Source organism: Dendrobates tinctorius, unplaced genomic scaffold, assembly GCF_039654945.1.
Source record: "Dendrobates tinctorius isolate UK_male_01 unplaced genomic scaffold, ASM3965494v1 ptg000295l, whole genome shotgun sequence".
Classification (NCBI taxonomy): Eukaryota; Metazoa; Chordata; class Amphibia; order Anura; family Dendrobatidae; genus Dendrobates; species Dendrobates tinctorius.
Window position 1 is genome coordinate 2,241,546 of NW_027361962.1, and position 17,885 is coordinate 2,259,430.

General features: G+C 45.7%; 1 protein-coding gene across 2 annotated transcripts in view; it reads right to left on the bottom strand.

The window, feature by feature from the left end:
- Nucleotides 1–17,885, bottom strand: part of LOC141073029 (uncharacterized) — a 56,383-nt gene continuing 38,498 nt past the window's right edge. The window contains exons 4-16 of one of the 2 annotated variants that reach the window (XM_073560318.1): nucleotides 11,630–11,784; nucleotides 11,130–11,306; nucleotides 10,062–10,202; nucleotides 9,224–9,259; nucleotides 8,873–8,960; nucleotides 7,617–7,720; nucleotides 7,370–7,510; nucleotides 5,651–5,732; nucleotides 5,202–5,339; nucleotides 4,582–4,737; nucleotides 3,827–3,967; nucleotides 3,640–3,749; nucleotides 1–3,013 (exon numbers count right to left, since the gene is read on the bottom strand). In XM_073560318.1, the coding sequence (XP_073416419.1) occupies nucleotides 3,004–3,013; nucleotides 3,640–3,749; nucleotides 3,827–3,967; nucleotides 4,582–4,737; nucleotides 5,202–5,339; nucleotides 5,651–5,732; nucleotides 7,370–7,510; nucleotides 7,617–7,720; nucleotides 8,873–8,960; nucleotides 9,224–9,259; nucleotides 10,062–10,202; nucleotides 11,130–11,306; nucleotides 11,630–11,784 (1,479 nt within the window). In that variant the 3' untranslated portion in view covers nucleotides 1–3,003. The remainder of the gene's footprint in view (nucleotides 3,014–3,639; nucleotides 3,750–3,826; nucleotides 3,968–4,581; nucleotides 4,738–5,201; nucleotides 5,340–5,650; nucleotides 5,733–7,369; nucleotides 7,511–7,616; nucleotides 7,721–8,872; nucleotides 8,961–9,223; nucleotides 9,260–10,061; nucleotides 10,203–11,129; nucleotides 11,307–11,629; nucleotides 11,785–17,885) is intronic. The other variant, XM_073560319.1, reaches the window with a different exon arrangement.

Sequence of the window (17,885 nt, forward strand, 5' to 3'; positions counted from 1 at the left end):
TTTACTGCAATCAAACGGAATTTATTCCTCACCAGAAATTTCTGAAAATACACAAAGATAAAGCAAATTATCTCAGAATAATTAAATTAAAACAAATGATTCTTTTTACATGTAGTGTACGTTCATGCTCCAAAGCGCCCTCTGTCTGGTCAGCTACATAGTGCAGCATACGACTGTCATCAGCCCATCTGCATGAAACCAGTCATGTCACCGAGCCGTGGATCTCAGTGATGTCACCGAGCCGTGGTACCCAGTTATGTTATCAAAATTTGAAATCCTGTGAGGTCACAGTCGTGAAACCAAGTGATGTCACTGAGCCCTAGAACCCAGTTATGTTATCAAAACTTTAAATCCAGTGATGTCACCGAGCAGCGAGACCTGGCGATTTCAAGGAGATGTGAAACTCTATGACGTCACCGTGCAGTGGAACCCTGTGATGTCACCGAGATGTGGAACACAGCTATGTTATCAAAATTTTAAATCCAGTGAGGTCACCGGGCTCTGGAACCCTGTGATGTCAGCAAGAAGTGAAATCCTGTGATTTCAGTTGTGAAATCAAGTGATGTCACCGAGCTTTCAACCCAGTGATGTCACCGAGCCTTCCGACCCAGTGATGTCACCTAGCCTTACGACCCAGTGATGCCACCGAGCCTTCCGACCCAGTGATTTCACTGAGCCTTCCGACCCAGTGATGTCTCCGAGCCTTCCGACCCAGTGATGTCACCGAGCCTTCCGACCCAGTGATGTCACCGAGCCTTCCGACCCAATGATGTCACCGAGCCTTCCGACCCAGTGATGTCACCGAGCCTTCCGACCCAGTGATGTCTCCGAGCCTTCCGACCCAGTGATGTCACCGAGCCTTCCGACCCAGTGATGTCACCGAGCCTTCCGACCCAGTGATGTCACCGAGCCTTCCGACCCAGTGATGTCACCGAGCCTTCCGACCCAGTGATGTCTCCGAGCCTTCCGACCCAGTGATGTCACCGAGCCTTCCGACCCAGTGATGTCACCGAGCCTTCCGACCCAGTGATGTCACCGAGCCTTCCGACCCAGTGATGTCACCGAGCCTTCCAACCCAGTGATGTCACCGAGCCTTCCAACCCAGTGATGTCACCGAGCCTTCCAACCCAGTGATGTCACTGAGCCTTCCAACCCAGTGATGTTATCCAAAATTGCAATCCTTTGATGTCACCGAGCCCTACAACCCAGTGACATCACGGAGGCCTGAAACTAAGTGATGGCACCGAGACGTGGAACCAGGAGTTTAAATCAGTGTTCGTCATTTCCTCTGTGTCACCAACTCTGCTATCTTGGTCAATTGTTAGAAATCCGGTAATGAGGATTGAAATAATGTATTTTTTTTAAATAACGGATGTGGCCATGATGCCCAAGGAAGGGGTTTGGCTTTGTATTGGGAGTATTTCTCCATAGGTAAAATAAGCAAAATGCAACCAATGGTGGGGTGGGGTGGGCGGCGGGGAAATGAGCAACAATAAATAAATGCAATACGTCTTGTGCCAGTATGGGGGTGTAAAGTGCTGTGGGGGTGAACTAGCACCAGGAAGAGGGCCCCTTTAAGATGAATGCTCTGGGGACCCCTCATCCTTACATGTATTCTCTTTACTTGAAACGTGATAAAATTATAAATCCCAGCAAGTTTTCACCAAAAGGAAAAAAAAAATAAAATAAGAGGACAAAACCACTAAAATACCGGAGGATTCCTTACAATTACTGACACCCCTTTTCCACCAGAGTTGTCAGCCCTAGAGGAATATCTTAAAACTTTATACCAGTAGCATGTTCCCCGTCTTCAAGGAGAAGGCTGCCGTCCCGCAGCATTGTAGGACTCCGCCAGTTTCACCACGTCATCACCACGGGGATTATATTGCTATTGCCCTTGGCCACAACATGGTCAAATCCAGTGACTGGACAGGAATGCGTGGCATCCCGGAGGACCCCATTAGTTCCATATACCTGTATATTTACAGCTCAATATATATATAGAATTTTTTTTATCTAACAATTTACATACACATATAGAAACTTTCTTCAAAAGTGTCTAAAAATGTGATTTGTCTGCATATAAAAAAGGGGAGAGGAGAAAGCGAGAGAAGCCCCATGAGTCATTGTCACCCTCTCCGTGGTCAGGAGTCAGATGCAGCACCATGAAGTCGAATATTTAAAGGGGGGGTTCACAGGTCCTGCGTGATCTGGTGCACGTCTTACACACGTGTACCTGTCACAATGACGTGGATTGTGAGCAAATAATACGTAAGTTTTGCTTGGGGTTTATTAAAATATAGCAGGTCATAATCCCAGAATGCAGTCCCAGTGCTGGGAGTGCAAGCTGAGGTAGAGACCTGGGAGCTGAAAACTTCTTTCCAGGAGTGATACCACGACACCAAGATCCCTTTATAAATGAATGAAAAACCCGTAAAATGATGAGCGTTATTACTGTCTGATCCCCCCCCCCACCGTGCCGGTTTTACACACAGACCCACCTATACGCTGACCTATATACATTTGTGCATTGACGCAGCACTATATACACATTCACTCGTTAAGTCCGTGGTCCAAGGATCCACGTTGGTAGATATTCCATAGACCAGGCCCACAATAGTGGACAGCTATACATTCTGGTATTAATCACTTAAGGTGACATTTAAGCAGTGAGCAGGGTCTTCAAGGTGAAAGAGACTCCTCAGTGGTGCAAGGGGAGGGTCTACAATAGGTTCAGCCGTGATGTTCCCCAGCTTAGTCCTTGAGTCTCTTTGTGCATGATGTTCCCTGGCTTTGTCCTCGAGTCTCTTTGTGCATACTTTCAGACACAAGTGTAAGACAAGATGAGTTGCTGACGCACAACAGCTATCTCCATGGAAGCCCGGAAGGTTCACACACCAGAGCGGAGCGGTCCGAGTGGCTCGGTGGTTAAGGTCATATCTGCCTCCTCTGCTCTCTGGATCATGGGCAGAGCTACATTTTCTTCTGAACCGACTTGCAGGGTTAATGTATCCTGGAAAAGAGAAAAAAATATGTAAAGTCAAGAAGTCTGTATGCGGGCCACCTTTTAGTCCACCACGCTATATGGATGTTGTAGTTGCCCTTTTCTATGGGAGAAAATGGGAGAGCCCCCGAACTTGGCATAAGTTATTAAAATTTTGACAATTGTTGGTATACATGCAGCATATGATTGCATGTCCACATGGCCAAAAAGCATACAAAACCTACAAAAGACAAAATGAAAAAAAGGAAAAATCAAAATGAAAAAAACCCTGCTGTAATTAAATAAGTAAAAAGCAAAAGTGCATTCAAATCATACAGAGTTCTTAGTAATACTGTATTTGGTCAAACATAGCATAAAAGCCGTCCCCGGTCTGCATAGGAACTGTGTAAACCAAACGGCAGTAGCCTTTAACTAAGACAATTTATAAACTTGCTTTATTTTTTATTTTTTTTAGACAAACTGGAGCAATATTTTTTTTTTGCCTAGTATGCAAACACATGGCAGATCTAGGGGTCTTCTTGAGATCCCCGACAGCCTTGCAACCCATTGGTACGCTATGATAATGTTTCATGGGCACTGTTTAAGTAACAGAGGCAGCCCACCCTAGACACCATCTTCTCTATAAACACACTTACTTCACTTCCAATATGGCTGGGTTGGTCTCCATAATTGCCACGATGATTCGGTCAATGTAGTCCTGTAATCGAAGGTTGATTTCCTCCTGCTTCTGAATAGCCTCCATCAGCTGCAGAGAAAGGTATGACGGTGAGAAGCCGGTTATCACTTGAATTTTACACTTAGTGTTACGTGTCTTTTCCGTACCTCATCTCTAGAAACGCTGCTGATTTCAGCAGCCAGCGAGTCAGAGAAGGTGGTGGAGAACAGGTTCTTGGCTCCCTGGATGCTGAGGTTAATGATCTGGCCGTTGAGCTCTTCATTCTGTTCCTTGAGAAGCCGCTGCTCCTAAAAATGGAAAGATTCATGTATTCTTTACGACATTAAAGGGTTATTCCCATAGAGCCGAGCTGTGCTTGTTGCTTGCTGTGGACAGATAAATGATGCAAAACTGAAAATGCAGCTCTACTGACGCACATGGCAGAGGATTATGCATCCACAGCGTACCACTTGTATTTTTGTATCACTGATCAGTCACCAGACGGTGTCAAACAGCTTATCCCTGCTTGTGTCAGCTCCATAGTACTCCATTGTGCAGGCAGAGCGGAGCAGAGTGCAGGACTGTTGATCTCTGCTGGAAACCAGCCAATGATGTAAAAGTACACAGGAGGATATGTTGCTGTAGGTGGCAGAAGATAAAAACCTATGTGACAGACTACTGTACGGGATCAGAGAGGGCACATAAGAAACACGTGTATGCCATGTCCAAGGTGGCGGCAGTGCAGAGCACGGGAGAGTAAAAACTGCATGAGTCACTGAATTTTTGCGCAGCTATGTGCTGCGCAAAATGTGTGACTATTACAAGCCTCTCATGCTCCAGTGTCATCACTAGCGCTACCTACCTACAGGATAAGTGTATTTACATGCAGACAGGTGCAGATCAGATGATGCGCTAGCAGTACCTGTTTAAGCCTCCGGACTTCCTGCTCCAACTCGGCCTCCTTGGTGCGGCTGTTGTACTCCTGAAGGGCGGCACTATTCCCCACTCCCATTCGCTGTTCCATTTCGAGGCGCAACAGCTGCGTTTGTTCCAGCTCCCTCCGGAGCTCCTCTATTACCTGCCATTACAAGAAGATAAGTCGTGATATAGTGAACATTGCCATACTTTCACTTCGATATGGCGATGTCTATTGTCTGTACAAATCCCCTCTGAAATGTAAAGTGCTGAGGAATACGTCGGCGCTATAGAAATAAAATGTATTATTATTATTATGGCAAAAAATTGGTCACCATAGAGGGCACTGACCTGCACTAATTTGATTTATCACTTTATCATCACATTTTTTAGCCTTTTTATTTAACCTGGAAATTAGCGGCATTAAATGAGGTGTGTCGCCGCTGTAATCCGTACACTATTGCCGGACCGAACAGGGGAAAACTGGCCTATAAATTTATTCTTTTTACATCTTTCTTATTTCACTCTACATTTCATAAAGTAAGCAAAACGCTGTAGGCGGCATAAAAAGAAAATTCAGGCTGGGATCAGTCAAGGACACTGACGCGGTGGCACGGTCACTCTCACCTCTTGGCAGCGCTCTTTCTCCGTCTGTTGTTTGTGCTTCTCCTTGCTCAGCTTCCCTTCCAGTTTCTTGTTCTGCTCCTGGTGGTCTTTAAGCTGACGCTGCAGTTCTTCTACATCATCCAACAGTTTATGTTTCTCCTACGGACAAAAAAAAAAAAAGGAGTCCTAAAGGGATTGTCCACTCTCTATATAAAAATGTGGTGGGGAGCGGGGTTGCTGTTAGGAGTGTTTTCAGGGTTGGTTTTTTTTGCCCCTGAAGAGGTTTTGAAAACTACCTGGTGGAAAAAAAAACTTTTCCAAAACAGATTTAAGAAACAATAAACTCCTCCAAGACCTCCCCAAAAAAACAAGAGTACTTCTTGAAATGAGATCTGCTGAAAAACTTTTTTTTTTAGATGATCTTAAAAAAAAAAATCCTTTGTGTGCACATGGCCGTACATGCGGCTCACCTCTTCCAGTCTCTGTGTTGTGGCCTTTGCGCTGGGCAGCTGAGATTGCAGCTCCACGTTCTCGTTCTCCAGTTCCTGAACTCTGCAGAATAAAAAAAAAATTAATAAGTTCTTTATACTTCAGAGGGCGACAAAAATGAAGATTTGGCCAAGATTAGATGAGTATCCCAATTTTAAAATGTCTCTGAATTACAAGCATCCAAATAGCAGACCCTTTGTCTACACTTAAACCAATCTTTACGTTGTCACATCTGAGGGTTCGTAATAATGTATCAGAAGATGCAATACTTAGAGGAACTACTTTTTTTTATTACTCCATGTAAATGCCGCTGTTCTCCTGAATCCGGCGTTGTTTTCCTCTTCTTTCTGCGCCTCTCCGTTCCTGAGATATGGCCCCATCTTCCCTGTATATCAGACTGGACTTTTAGCCAGGTGGGCGTACTCCCTGATTCCTATCTATGGGTGTTTTCATGATGACCACACCCTTTTGGCAATCAACATATATAGTGAAGAGAGGCCATATCTCAGGAATGGAGAGGCGCAGGAATAAAAGAAAAACAAAGTCAGATTCAGGAGAAAAGCGACATTTACACCAGGGGAAAAAAATGCATATTGATGGCAATTAACAGGTCCCCTTTAACCTCTTCACTCAAAAGGAGTACATCATTGCAGGGATCGCCGTATGTGGAAAGGGCTCAGGAGCGGAGCTCCCTTCACAAGTGATAGATGGCAGCTAAATTACGCAGCCGGCATCTGTGTCAAATGGCGGTATTCAGAGCTGGGCTCCGATGGCTACTGTTAACCGTTTACATACCGCTGTCAGTCTCGGACAGCGGCATTTAAATGGACCGGTTGCCAGTGCTCGCCTGCTCAGGCAGCCACTGACCCTCCATGACGGGACAAACATCCAAAAATGTAACATGTAGAAATCAAGACGTTGTATGTATCCCCATATTGTTACCAATAAAACCGCCAACTCGCGACACCAAAAAAATCCTCACACAGCTTTATTAACAGAAAAATAAAAACATTACGGGCCTCAAAAAATGGCGACACAAATCATTTTGTTTTTCAAAAACTTATGAACTTTTCTTTACAAACTTAAAAAAAAACATCCGTGCAAGTTTGGCACCGTTGTAATTAAAATGACCTGAAGATTCCCCCCCCCAAAAAAAAACAAAAAACTGCACTTTTGGTCCTCAATTCATACCACTTCGGAGGTCCCCCCCGCCCATTTTTGCAGCAAAATGTAGGGTAAAAAGGACGGCGCTAATGAAAACTACAACTCATCAGCAAAAAAACAAAACAAAGACGTGTACAGCAATAAGGGCAGAGCAATAAGGAAGTTATGTTGGTTGGAAGACGAGGAGGGAAAAATGCAATATTGAAAAAACAAGGAAATTGGGTTAAAGGGGTCGTCTCCAGCAGGAAAAAATATTTTATTACAGGCCTCAAAGTGGTTTAACAAAAGAAGAGAAATTTGCCAAATTATTCCCCAATGCTCCCCATCTGACACTTACCCTGTCCAATCTGCCAAAAACTCTCTGAGCAAGCGTTCATCAAAAATGGTACCAAATAGTAGAGACCAGAGGGGAACAGGAGCATTGAGGGACTAATGAGGGGAGTATCAAGCGTACTCCCCTCGCTGATACAGGTCTCCATGGACCATCCTGCCCATTTTCGGGGCCCATTTTTTGTTTCCCTTTGTTCTTTTTTTACCTGGCCTTTAAACTGCTCAAGTGAAATCCTCGGTCACGCTCCATCTTCCGCAGCTCATCTCTGTGTTTCCGAGTCTCCTCGCTCTGCACTTCATCGGATTGCAATTCCTGGTCTTTCAGCTGCTCCTCCAGTGCGTGGGCTCTACTCGTAAGAAGAGGGTCAAGAGAGAGGAGATAGAGGGTCAAAAATGGAGACGGATGATTGCTGAAGGCCAAGGCTCCTATAGGGACTTGAAGGATCGGCTCACCTATGTAACAGCTGCAGGTTCTCCTGCCGAAGGCGGTTTTGCTGTTCCCCTGTCATGGCAGCATCTCTCTCGAGTTCACTCACCCGCTGTTCCAGGTACAGAACCTGTAGGTTACAAAAGGTAACGGGATGAAAAGAGTGAAGGCAGCTCTAAAAATGGAAATAAAGCCTAACAAAAAAAAATCTGAAGCATGAGGCACAGGAAAATAGCATTCCCAGTAGTCATGGTGGAAGAAAAAAAAAAAAAACCTCTGGCCCCATTTTATGTAAATGTTGTATAAATGTATTACACTTCAATGTGCTCGAGCAATAAATACCCTTAAAGGTTATCTCATGGATAGAAACCCCATTCCTGAGGGTACATAGAGGTATGCTATATAATATATATTTTATTTCTTCTTTTACGGCGTTCGTAAGTAGTAAAAATAAAAAATGACCAGGCAACTTAATTCTCCAGGTCAATACAATTTAAGCGTACTGACCTTAAATACCAAAATATATAGTTTTTTTTAATTAGCTAAAAAAAAAAACTTTACACTTTGTGTCGCCATTCTTTGAGACCCGTAACTTTTTTTACTTTCCGTTGTTGTGAACTGATGTTTTCATGATTTCATGAAACTACCAACTACCACAAAAAACAGCAATTCTGGAGTTATAAATTATTATTATTTTTTTTTTTTTTTTTTTTTAAGTCTTTTGGCATTTACTACCTGGATTAAATAAATGTACATATTACATACATTGATGGATCGGATTTTTGGATATGTATTGAAAAAAAAGGAGGCAATTCAAAAAATGTTTCTTTTTGTGTTTTGTTTTTCTTTTTTTAAGTTTTCTTAATTGTTTCTAGTAGAATAGTCTTCTAAACTTTTTAAAAAAAACTTTTAGTGCAGTATATTGTACTATATACTGCGCTACTTCAGTATTGCAAAATATAGTGAAATTAAGGATCTCCTATGCCGCCTCGTCATGGGCTGTGTTTCAGAGGAGTACAAAGACACCGGGGGGACCTTCAGTAGGCCCCCTGCAATATTGACGCCTTGATGTAAAAGACTGAAAGCAGTATTTATGTGGTTAAACAGCAGCGATCAGAGTGAGCGTCAGTCGCTGCTGGTAGAAGCAGGTTCTGGCTGCGTAACACAGCCGGCACCCACCGTGTATAGTGAGGGTTTATCTCTTGACCCCACACCACACACGTGCAGTACTATATATTGCAGATGTCAGGAAGGCATTAAATCTTTGAAATGGTTGTAGTACCTTGTCTGTGAGATCGGTGTCGTCGCAAGCCATGTTTGTGAGCGGCTGCTCCCCTGGGTCATCCAGGAACCCACTGTGATGAAGCCTCCTGGAGACAGAAGACATGGATTACTATACATATGGCGATAACGTACATCCTGCTCTTACTTCCTTATCTACGACCAGTCGCAGAGTTGTAAAATATTCCGGCTCTCTTATCAGGGCAGATTCCTGTGTGTCACAACCATAAGTGCCAGGGGGCATCCATCACACCCCTCATAATGAGTTCCTCTCTCTCTCTACAACACCCCCATATATTCCCCGGTACCGTACCGATCCGGCATGCAGCATCGCCATCGCTGTCTCACTCACCGTGCCTCCTTTCTGCTCGTGGTCCTCTTGTCTGGGCTGCGGAGCAAACAAAAGAGAGTGAGAGTGGGAAAACAAACACCGGAAAGGAAGCAAAAAAGTAAAAGTGGGGGAAACCCTGTGATAACACTTCACACATGGAAGCATAAAATAAAAAAAGTCAAATGCCAAGAGCATGCAAAGCCTGGAGCAGGAGGGTCCGATGTACGAAGGGTTAAAGCCGCTGCAAAGGAAATGGTGAGTGACAGGTGGAAGGGAAAATGCTGATACTGCAGATGGCTGCAGCCGGAGAAGGGTTAATGGACTCGGAGGAAGATGAGCTGGGGTGACCCCCTGTTTCCTGCCCCAGGAAATAACAAGAGGGAAGCATGCCCACCCCCCACACCTCCATTATGGAGGACTGGCCTAAAACACATCATAGCTGGGAAAAGCGCCTCTACATTGCAGGGACTACAGGTGATGAAGCTTTCGGCATGCAAGTGGCGAGTCCGGTCAGAAATTAACAGGAGGAGGCGCCATGGAGACCCTTTCCAAGACGACTCGTTGACTCTCCATCTAATAAAGCTGAGTGATGACCACTATACGGATTATCACCCTCAACATGGGCTGTACATATTGTCTGCCACCCAGCTCCACCAGGGAACTGCAAATGTACAGCCAACGGAGACCTGCAATCGCACCCATCCAGGCTACAAGCACCTGGAATCGGACCTTTTCTTGGACTGGTTCATGGTAGTGGATTTAAGAAGCAAGAAAAGGGTATTTCATATGTCCTTGTGTAAGAGTCTCCACCAGTGTGACGCCCCCCGTTCCTTTGTAGGTAATGGGCATGCAATGTCACCTGTCCATCTCAAGGTATCGGAGACGGGAGGACAGATCTTCCAGGCGGTTGATATGTTTGTGGCACTGGCTGCAGTACAGCCCGCCCAGGCCTGAGCAATGCGGTGGTGCCAAAAGCTGGCGCTCTGACACAGGTGCACCACTGGGGGGGGATTTAAAAGTTATATAAATCATAACGAATACTCCAAATACAGACGTTATCCTGTATTGATCCTGAGTTACATCCTGCATTATACTCCAGAGCTGCACTCACTATTCTGCTGGTGCAGTCACTGTGTACATACATTACTGATCCTGAGTTACATCCTGTATTATACTCCAGAGCTGCACTCACTATTCTGCTGGTGCAGTCACTGTGTACATACATTGCATTACTGATCCTGAGTTACATCCTGTATTATACTCCAGAGCTGCACTCACTATTCTGCTGGTGCAGTCACTGTGTACATACATTACATTACTGATCCTGAGTTACATCCTGTATTATACTCCAGAGCTGCACTCACTATTCTGCTGGTGCAGTCACTGCATACATACATTACATTACTGATCCTGAGTTACATCCTGTATTATACCCCAGAGCTGTACTCACTATTCTGCTGGTGCAGTCACTGTGTACATACATTACATTACTGATCCTGAGTTACATCCTGTATTATACCCCAGAGCTGCACTCATTATTCTGCTGGTGCAGTCACTGTGTACATACATTACATTACTGATCCTGAGTTACATCCTGTATTATACTCCAGAGCTGCACTCACTATTCTGCTGGTGCAGTCACTGCGTACACACATTACATTACTGATCCTGAGTTACATCCTGTATTATACCCCAGAGCTGCACTCACTATTCTGCTGGTGCAGTCACTGTTTACATACTGATCAGGAGTTACATCCTATATCATACTCCAGAGCTGCACTCACTATTCCACCAGAGCGGGGGTGGGACAAGCCCCTCTATATACCCTCCAGCTCTTAGATATTTACTTCTGTCCTGACAGTAGGAGACGAGCTTCGGCAGGTCCCGGCACATTTTCCGTCTGCTGAGGACGGTGCTATAACCTCACCTGGAGGTGAGACGATGGGAGGTGTTTGTCGTCTGGGTGAAGCTCTCCTGCTCGTCTTCACAGTGGCTGTTGAACAAGTCCGGCTCTGCTCCTTCTCCAAAATCCTCAAACTGCTCCTCCTGCCCAGTGACCGTGACCCCCGAGATATCACATAAGGACAGCTCCAATCCTTCGGGTCTGAAACAGAGATATGGAGACGTACATGAGAGATCGGGGCCCGTTACGGTATCATGGTGCAGTGCAGGAAGACCCCCATCTTGTGCAGCTGGGGTCTGCACATGGCCTCACTCCATTCACTTCTATGGGAGCTTAAAAAAGTTTCTGCTGCCTTCTCTCATTATCAAGATGAGCAAAATTAGAAAGAAGTAACTTATTTCTCCCTTATTCTAGCAATGCTCAATTACTGCATTCAGGATGGAAAAAATATTCTATATATCATTTTATATGAATTAACTGAATGACTATGGAAGTAAAAGTTTAAAAAAAAAAATTCCTCTTACGTTGCTGGTGCGCGTCCCCGAGACCCTGCCCCATCTCCTTCAGCCTCAGGGTCTTCCTGTGCAGCTAACCCCCCAGTATCTTCATCCGTAAAGGTCTCGCACTCACTGTAGGCGCTCTCCGACCCCACATAGGCGCTGTCCGTCACCTCCGTAACCTATCGGGAGACAAAGACGATATAAGTCAATACAAGTGCCAGGGTAGGCGGACGACACACCGGACCGGACCCTCTTCTAATCAACGCTCCCTACCTTACCGGAGAGTAAAGCCATCTTATGAAGGGGTTAATCCATGCCAGTCCGGCACAAGGCGTCTTCTTTATTACCCGTGTCGAGTCTTTATAGGTAACAGGATTAACAGAGTCGGGTTTATTGTTAAAGTGTTTTGTGGCGGAGGGTTGTAAATGGCTCCCCAAGGAGCGAGACGTCTCCGTCCTCACTCAGCAGAAATGACAAAGCGCTAGGAAGGATGAGGCTCTCACTGCTCTACCATGTTCTTAGTCAGCGTAAACTTTCTCAGAGCAAAGTTCATTATCTCCCCGTCCACTACACAAGGCCTCAGACAGGGATGGACATCGAAAATCAATGCACATACCTCTACTTGTAAAATAAGATCTAAAATAATAATACAATAAGTTAAACTTAAAATAAAAAAGCACCTTTAATTTGGAGCTACGTTTTTCTGATACACAGCTCCAAATCCCCTTCATAGCTATAGAAGTAAATGATAACTTTCTTGATACCTGCAGCCACCACTAGGGGGAGCCTACTAAAGATGGGTCTTCGATGAGTTCCCTCTAGTGGTGGCTGTGGGCAGATAGTTAAATAATAAAATTATTTCTGCCTGCAGCCACCACTAGAGGGAGCTCACCCAAGACCAATTTCCTATTGAGTTACATATGAGTTGTAAGCTCCCCCTAGCGGTGGCCGCTGGTAGCAAGAATTTTGTTATTTACTTCTATAGTTATGCAGGAGATTCGGCGCTCTGGATTAGTAAAACTGAGATTGAAATGCTAAATATATATATATATATATATATATATATTTACATATCAATTTAATTTGCAGAATTTTGGACCTAAAAATTAAAATGGAGATAAAATGTGGAGTTTTACTTTATTAAAAAAAAAAATAAAAGTCTTTGGTCGGGAGACAGGTGGGGTCTCAGCAGCCATTAATGCGGTTGACCAGGTGTATTTTCCCACTTAATTTAACACTAGGCATTGCAATGATTAAAAGGAGGTTGCAGGGATGGGCGAGATGGCGGCACATCCCGACAGGACACTGTATAACCACATCCATGTATATGACGGTAGTTATAGACTGGGAGAAGCCATTGATCTTTGCACCGAGAGGTAAATCCACTGTGATCTCTGCACAGTCGCAGGAGGAGACACCTACAAGACATTTAATCTCAGTGCAACCAGATCCTCTTCCCCGTGCGGCTTCCTGCAGGGCAGCGGGAACAGTAATATGGATGCTGCTGTGCGATGGTTCCCCCTAAGCACAAGAAGAGGGTCTCGGGGTAACGATCAACAGGATGAGGTCAATCCTTCACCTGTCAGCAGCTCATACTGCACCATTATTGAGAAATTCTAGATATGTATGAAGTCCAGACCCTCAGCAATAAAGGACGCTCCCCCAAAGTAATCTACATGAGACTAACAGTCACAGCGCACTCACAACAGCACGCCCCTCCACACCAGTGACCGCCACAGCGCCCCCCTCCACACCAGTGACCGCCACAGCGCCCCCCTCCACACCAGTGACCGCCACAGCGCCCCCCTCCACAACAGTGACCGCCACAGCACCCCCTCCACACCAGTGACCGCCACAGCGCCCCCCTCCACACCAGTGACCGCCACAGCGCCCCCCTCCACACCAGTGACCGCCACAGCGCCCCCCTCCACACCAGTGACCGCCACAGCGCCCCCTTCCACACCAGTGACCGCCACAGCACCCCCTTCCACACCAGTGACCGCCACAGTGCCCCCTCCACACCAGTGACCGCCACAGCTCCCCCTTCCACACCAGTGACCGCCACAGCGCCCCCTTCCACACCAGCGCCCCTCCACAACAGTGACCGCGACAGCACTCCCTCCACAACAGTGACCGCCACAGCGCCCCCTCCATAACAGTGACCGCCACAGCAACCCCTCCACAACAGTGACCGCTACAGCGCCCGCCTCCACAACCGTGACCGCCACAGCGCCCCCCACCGTGCCCCCCTCCACAACCGTGACCGCTATAGCGACCCCCTCCACATGTGACCACCACAGTGACCCCCTCCACAAGTGTCCGCCACAGCGCCCCCCTCCACACTAGTGACCGCCACATTGCCCCCTCCACACCAGTGACCGCCACAGCGCCCCCCTCCACACCAGTGACCGCCACAGCGCCCCCCTCCACACCAGTGACCGCCACAGCGCCCCCTTCCACACCAGTGCCCCTCCACAACAGTGACCGCGACAGCACCCCCACTCCACAACAGTGACCGCCACAGCGCCCCCTCCATAACAGTGACAGTCACAGAAACCCCTCAACAGTGACCGCTACAGCGCCCGCCTCCACAACCGTGTCCGCCACAGCGCCCCCCACCGCGCCCTCCTCCACAACCGTGACCGCTATAGCGACCCCCTCCACAAGTGACCACCACAGCGCCCCCTCCAGAACAGTAAACGCCATAGTACCCCCCAAAAAAAGAGATCGCTATACTCTCCCTACAAATGTAACTGCCACAGTGCCCCTTCACACCACCAGAAAAGCAACCACTAATGCTACCACAACAATAACACCCCAAAAGTAATAGACAGAGGACCTCCCACAATAGTGACAATCTCAAGGCCCCCCCAACTACCGTAGGAGCCACAGTGCACCCTCCAATGGTGACCACCACATACCCCCAATAACAGCACCCCCCAGTATAGGGCTCCTGCACAGGAGCAGTCACAGTGTAACCATAACCTTGGCAGCACGGCCATGACTGATAACCGGGGACAGTAGCCTGCATAATATAAAAGAAAACACTGACGAAAAATAGTTTTTAGTTAATTTTTTCTATGAAAGTTGTGTGGCAACCAATATGGCTGCCATTATGGATCACCCAGCTTTCCCAGACTCCTGACGTAAGTGATTGTGTGGTATGAGAAACCCCCCAAATCTTTACACGTGCGCCACAATAAACTGCAGATGTAGAAGAGCCGGTTATGTGATTTCACACTGGACTGTGGGAATCGTGCAGCGTTATGTTAAAACAATGACACGTTCGGCTCTGCTACATCGGTGCGTGTAATACATAATGGCCACCGACTATATACGCACGACGTCACATGTTTAGATAATGGAAAACCTCTGCACACACGTCTGGTGCTGTGTACACGCAACGACACGGCACCGGCAACAGCTGCGAACACGAAACCTCGCAGGTGCCCCTTCCTGGGTGACTCACCTGTAGCGCCATCCTCACCGGGATATGTGCCTGTCCGTCTCGCACCAGCATCGCATCGACCGGCGGCACTGGGAAGTGTCCACAGTGGTGGTCAGACTGAATGGGAGGGATGGAGGGGGCCAACAGGTGGGACGGCCGGAGGATGAAGGGGCTTCTGTTTCTGACCTTGCTACCTGGAGAAGCGTCTCTTTGAACTGGGAGGGGACAAACCCCGTCTTGTGTCACGTGTCACTCAGGTACACTCCTCCTGCACTTAACCCCTCCAGTACAGAAACACACGGCAGCCACTGACCTGACGGAAACTTTCTCATATACTCTGCCTTTTAGTGTCTCAACATTTTCAAGACCTCCGACTGCTGTTAAAGACGAAAACCATCTTGATCCGATACTTCTCACAGCTGAGAGTTTGCTACAATTGTATCTAGTCTAGATAAATTCATCCGCAAACAGGAAGCGCTCTTCTGAGAGTTTGTTACAATGTATCAGAACAGACATGTTTCATCTGCAAAAACTGAGCTGCTGATCGTCTGCAGCAATCCGTGTGTCGCTAGTCTCAATGGCACCATACCAATGCAGCTCCACGCGTTTCGGCTTTATGGGTTCCAGGCTGGACACAGGTCTCCGAATACAAACTCAGCAGCCCCATAAAAATGTAGTTTGGGTCAGAAGATCCAGAATTCACAGTCCATACACAGATCATGTACCTGGGGCACATAAAGTGTGCCCTAGTGTAGCGCAAATGACAGGTGTACCCTTTAAAGGGGACATGTCATCTGCCGTAAATATGTTTTTTTAAACCTGGTGTAAATGTCGCTGTTCTCCCGAATCCAGCGTTGCTTTTCTTTTGTTCCTGCGCCTCTCTGTTCCTGAGATATGGCCCCTTATTGCTTGTAAGTAAATAAGAGCCTTTAGGAAAGTGGGCGTGGGCAACTCTTGCGGACCACGCCCACTTAGGTAAAAAGATAACATTTACATACAGTGAAGAGGAAGCCATACCTCAGGAAAGGATAGGCGCAGGAAGAAAAGAAAAACAACGCCGGATTCAGGAGAACAGCGGCATTTATAATAGGCAAACAAAATTTCATATTTATGACAAGTGACAAGTCCCCTTTAAGAAATTCTCAGCTGTGAACTATACTAGATGGGTTGTCTCATGACCTAACTATTAGGGTCTATTAGCCCGTTTGGTATATGTGCTAGGAAAGTTCACGGCAGATGTATCCCACCACATGACGGATACCAAAAGGTCTATTTTTCTGGCACACATTAGTATATAGGTTTTTTTTCCAGCTGTATGGAATAAAATAATCTGCCACGGCACTTCAAGTAGAAAAAAAGCCAAAAGTATCCCCAAAAATTAATCCGCACAGTATTTTTTTTTTTTTCTTTACATACTCCACCTGTACAATGGTATAAGTAAGAGATACAAAAGTTGTAGAACTTTTGGGATCAGATTTATGTAACACTTGACAACCCTATAAGAGAACTTTGTTGGCCCCGACTTTCCTATAAAAACAGTTCCTGGTCTAGTAGACAGCAGAATTATCTTAGCTGCTGGCCGTTATGGCTACTAGGACTTGGGCATTCAGAACCACGTTTCACAGTTCTCAACAAGGCTCACACTATACACTTTAATTAAGGGCGCAAATGCCAATCCTATCCCTGGCATTACACTTTTCTCTCGGTGGCATTGACTTTAGGGGAAGAGCGCAAGCCAGGAAAACCCCGTGAGCGTTCACTATGGAGGCGCACAGAGGTGCTCTTGTATAAAGTCTTAGTTTCATGAAGGACTGAGAGAAGTGAATACAAGCCAAATTCCTAATATGTCTCCGCAGAGTGTTTATATTTTACCACCGGCAGCGTCAGGAAAAAATATGTCTGACATACAAGCTGTTACCGCCAGACGACAGCAGCAACACGTTACCGTAAAGAGGAAAATGGGGTAAAAATAGCCCAGACACTACAGACAGAGCGATTATTATCACTGCTTACAAGGGGAGGTGTTATAGTAGTTATATTCTTGTACATAGGGGGCAGTATTATAGTAGATACATTCTTGTACATAGGGGGCAGTATTATAGTAGTTATATTCTTGTACATAGGGGGCAGTATTATAGTAGTTATATTCTTGTACATAGGAGCAGTATTATAGTAGTTATATTCTTGCACATAGGGGCAGTATTATAGTAGTTATATTCTTGTACATAGGGGGCAGTATTATAGTAGATACATTCTTGTACATAGGGGGCAGTATTATAGTAGTTATATTCTTGTACATAGGGGGCAGTATTATAGTAGTTATATTCTTGTACATAGGAGCAGTATTATAGTAGTTATATTCTTGCACATAGGGGCAGTATTATAGTAGTTATATTCTTGTACATAGGGAGCAGTATTTTAGTAGTTATATTCTTGTACACAGGGGGCAGTATTATAGTAGTTATATTCTTGTACATAGGGGGCAGTATTATAGTAGATACATTCTTGTACATAGGGGCAGTATTATAGTAGTTATATTCTTGTACATAGGAGCAGTATTATAGTAGTTATATTCTTGTACATAGGAGCAGTATTATAGTAGTTATATTCTTGCACATAGGGGCAGTATTATAGTAGTTATATTCTTGTACATAGGGAGCAGTATTTTAGTAGTTATATTCTTGTACACAGGGGGCAGTATTATAGTAGTTATATTCTTGTACATAGGGAGCAGTATTATAGTAGTTATATTCTTGTCCATAGGGGCAGTATTATAGTAGTTATATTCTTGTACATAGGGGCAGTATAGTAGTTATATTCTTGTACATAGGG